This window comes from Nicotiana attenuata, chromosome 2 (assembly GCF_001879085.1).
Source record: "Nicotiana attenuata strain UT chromosome 2, NIATTr2, whole genome shotgun sequence".
Classification (NCBI taxonomy): domain Eukaryota; kingdom Viridiplantae; phylum Streptophyta; class Magnoliopsida; order Solanales; family Solanaceae; genus Nicotiana; species Nicotiana attenuata.
Window position 1 is genome coordinate 90860333 of NC_031990.1, and position 4663 is coordinate 90864995.

The 4663-nt window shown below is 32.3% G+C and overlaps 1 protein-coding gene across 1 annotated transcript; it reads right to left on the minus strand.

The window, feature by feature from the left end:
* On the minus strand, positions 1266-3508 carry LOC109223078 (protein SULFUR DEFICIENCY-INDUCED 1-like). Its single transcript, XM_019387337.1, has 3 exons — positions 3299-3508; positions 2721-2876; positions 1266-1873 (listed from the first exon to the last, which is right to left on the minus strand). The coding sequence occupies exons 1-3, from the start codon at positions 3503-3505 to the stop codon at positions 1466-1468; spliced, it is 771 nt and encodes a 256-aa protein (XP_019242882.1). The 5' UTR covers positions 3506-3508; the 3' UTR covers positions 1266-1465.

Below are 4663 nucleotides of genomic sequence, written 5' to 3' on the forward strand. Positions count from 1 at the left end.
ATTTGTATTTTGAAACTACAAGATGAGAAATTCGTTTATTTTTAGAATAAAAGAAAATGGTATACCATCCACTCATTTTTAAATGATAAGCCCAAATTTCATTTTTGTCTTTCTTTCTCTTATTTTTGTAGATCAGAGCACCAAGTGTATTTGGTACGAAAAATTGGTAGAAAATTTATTTCCTTGAAAATTATACAAGGTGGATGAATTGAAAATTGAGAACAACCGACGTAAATGTTAAAAATGATTGTAAAGAAAAAGAATTATTTTCGTGATATTATAGTTCGAGTGTATTGCAGTGGACCAAATATATTATTTTCTTGCCACAGGAGTTAACTGTAATGAAAATAATTTCAACTATCTCGTTGATAACGGCTTGAGTGAGTCATTTTCCTCTTTTTTTTCCTTATCATTCTACTCATCTTTGTTTATGTATGTTTCGCAAATTATAATCTCTGTTTAAAGTCGATTAAAGGAGAAGGGTTGTGATTAATCGAGTAGCGAATTAAAATAGTACAATTAGTCGATATACTAAAAGTAGTCTAATTTGACCGAATTAATATGATTGATTGAGGAGTAGTTGATTGATTGATAAATTATACTAAGATGTAGTTGATTGATAGATATTTTATTATGTTATGTTGAAGGAGAAGTAAAAGCTCAGGTTCTAGAAGTTACAGGTGTTATGATGGATAATATTGAAATTTGAGAAGGAAGACCATTATATTGAATTTTTTGGATTATGCTCAATTAAAAAAATAATTTCCTGATTTATGATCGGGAGGAATTCAAAAAATTAATCTCTATAACTTTAATCTAGTGGCAAGAGGGACACAAGTGATGGGTTGGTTAGATGCATGTTATGATTTTGAAATTTGTCACATATAAGAACCTGATGTTTAGATGGAAAAGGGTAGAAAGGTCATTATCCGATGAGTCCCAAATCGAGTGTCACTGACGTCGAGTATTTCTCGGCTATAAGAAAAAAGGAATCCAAGAAATTATATATACATATGTGGTTTGTTTGATGAGAATTAGGACCTTGTAGGTTTTCGTTTGAGGGAGAATAATTAGTCGATTACCGTAGGTTTTAATGTTGTATATAGAATAGGACTCTATTCTAACCTGAACCTCTAGTTAAGGGTAAAAAAAATTCCACCATACTCTTCAATAGTTAGAACTCGTTACTTGTTAGTGCCTTGTTGCAATTGAAAATATATCTTCAGTAAATTGTGCTTGAATTGAAGCTGTTTTTAAACGAAAATTGAATTTCGAATTATGACCTCTTGACCACCAAAACGTCACAAGCTAACTATATTCATTTTCCAAACTCTGCCCCAAGATCTAATTTACATTACAATTTACAGTTATCACATCTAAACCCTGAACCCTAAATCATAAACTCGACCAGACTACAAATATTTACAATGATCCTCATGTCCAAGATAGAAAAATTAGAAATCAATCAACATGCCAATTGATCTCTAAATGTAGAGATTTCCTCAAATATTGGAAGCCTTCTTGATTTGGGCCGGGCCCATTCATTAATCAAACCTTCAAGCCCATTTACAAAATCATCATCTAAATTAAGGCCCGGAATATTTTGCAAAAAGTGTGGAGGTTGCTTTGAGTCCAATTCTAACAATAATTCCTCTACTCGATTTTTAGTTCTTGTATCATCAGAGCCCAAATATTTACCACTCCAAACATCTTCAAGAATATAACGGGCTTCATCATATCGGGCTTGCTTAATCAAACAATGGGCCAGATTGCAGGCCTTGTTGCTGTCTGGATAAATCATTTGGGCTTTCTTGTACACCACTTCTGCTGCCATATAATTTCCTTTTTGCATATAAGCCCAGCCCAAATTACCCTAAAACAACCAGAAAATTAAGCACAAAAATTAGAAATAGCCAGATTTACAACTGGTAATTGAAAAATAGCCACATTTAAAGAAATCGAATTTTAGTCGCTTTTTCATGTAAAGATAAAATCTGAACAAAAACACCCTTAAAAATTCGAAAAATTCCAGCATAATATGCTGGAGTTTGATTTTTTTACATATGAGATTACAGTATAATGTGATGGAATTTCATAATGTGCTTGAGTTCCAATATGCTTGAAATTTATACGCAGAAACTTCATAATTCAGCATATTATGCTGGAATTTTCCGTGTGATGGAGTTCCAACATAATATGTTGGAACTTTATACGCATGAGCTCCATAATCCAACATATATATTTTGCGAGAACTTTCCGTATTTCAGCAAAATAGTGGCTATTTTTTAATAATTTTGCAATCACTAGCTATTTTTTAATTATTAGTACAAAAACTGACTAACCCGTGCTATTTACCAATATTATGAAATTCTCGGGGGTCGTCCCTTTTTATATTAGTTGTTTAATAAATGGCAATCATTTTATTTATTTATGCAGGTTGAGTCAAAAGAGATGGATGAGCTTGTATCCGTTGTCCATAGGCTATATTTGCTAGAAGCGGAGCTAGAATTTTGATTTTATGGATTTGAAATTTATAACGACGACTTCAAGTATTAATTGGATCCTAAATTTAATATTTGTATATATTTAATAAATTTTTTAACACAAATATATTGTTTGATTAAAAACTACTCCGTTCCATCAAACCCTTATACGGGCTTCTAGCTCCTGCTAAAAAAATTTGAAGCGACAAAATTAAAGAATGTGAAAGGTATAATTACCAGAACTCTTGCAGTTTCTTGGCTAATAGTAACTTGAAACTTCTTTCCATGAGATCGAGCAGTTTTAGTATGCCTACCATTGAAGAGCTTCCCTTCATATATTTGTCTCAGCTTTTGCTTTAACAGTGCTATTTGCTCGTCTACTTTTCCACATTTCTACATACAAAAATAGTGGAAAATAAAGAGCATGAAGTGACCAAATCAGATTTACAGTCAAATCTCTTTATGATATCTATTCTCTATAACAACACTTCACGATAACAGTCGTTCGTTCAGCCAATTTTTTTTAGAACTAATTTTTCATGTTATGTTATAATGTATGTTTTATATAGCACCACTTCACTATAGCAGTAAAAAAAAAAGATCGGAATAAACGAGCCTGTTATAGAGAGGTTTGACCGTACGTATTTACTTTTATTCAGCTGATAAAAGACAATAAATTATATGTTCACGCAAACGTGTGATTTAACGGTCAATAAAATCAAGCGAATATCAGAAAAGACCAAGTTTATGTTCAACAAAAAAATAAATTGATAATTTCTTTCTAAATGTGAATATTTTATATTACTAATATATACCTTGAAGAGGTCAAGTAGGACATTATCAAGGGACTCTTGAGCTTGTTTTGAGCAAAGCCATCTAAAAGATTTGATAGCTTCAATGGCTTCTTCACTTCTATCCAATTGCTTCATAACCACTGCCATGTCTTTTAGTGCACTATCTACTCTGTCTCCTCTATTTATAGCTTTCCAAAACCATATTATTGATCCTTCTGGATCCTTCATTACTATCTGCAAATAATGCATTAATCACTTTTTAATACATAAAACCTAACAACATAAAATAATTAAGAAAAACAGTTTGGTGCACAAAGTATCCTGTATTTACGCAGGGTTCGGAGAAGGGCCGTATTTCAAGGAATGTGATGTACACAGCCTACCCCTAACACAAGCATTCACTACTAGAAATCCGGTAATTAGCGACCAAAAAAACCGACCAAAGTTGGTCGGTTTCTTGAAAAATAAATTTTCGCGGGACTCAAAAATAGTTTCCCGCATTTTTGCGCCAAAGAAAACCGACTAAAGTTGGTCGGTTTCGTAAAAAAAAATTAAAAATTAAAATATTTTGAAAAACCGACCAACTTTGGTCGGTTTTTGGCCGGTTTTTTTACCGACCAAAGTTGGTCAGTTTTTCTTGGTCGGTTTTTGCCGAATTTCTAGTAGTGATTAGTGAGTGCTTCCAAGGCTCGAACCCGTGACCTATAGGTCCCAAGGAGATAACTTTACCGTTGCTCCAAGGTTCCCCTCCTTACAACCAGACTTCTCACAAGTGAGGTTTGAGAAGGCTAGGGTACTATGTATGCAGACCTTACTCCTATCTTGTGAAGTTAGAGATGCTATTTCTAGTACACTCTCGGCTCAAGGAACAAAGAATTAGCTTGTTTTTCTTAGAATTAACTTAAGAACTTCTAAACTATCAATTTAATGTAATTGTTTTAATCTCATGAATGGTCATTCAATTTTCACTTTATTGCACCAAATTTTTTTTAATAACGATCGAAAAAAGTTTACTCAATTTTTACCTAGGTAGGTATCACAAAAATTCACTAAACTACTATCTCTAATCAAAAATCATTCACTTGNGAGAATAATAACTTAGAGGCCATTGGTAGACAAAATTCAATTCGAAGAGAAATTTAAAATAGCTCTTTGCAATTTTTGAGTAGTTGGAAGGACCGGTTACTCTTGGTCTCTTTATATAGAGTTCTAAGCATCTGTGCTTTGATTTAAAAAAAACTTAATTGTTTGGTTTATTTACCATGCATGTGGAATCAGGATAGTGATGTTTCAACGTGATATTTCTTGGTTTAATATAATTAGCCATATATATATATGTATATATATATATATATATATATATACAGTTGCATAAATATTATATGT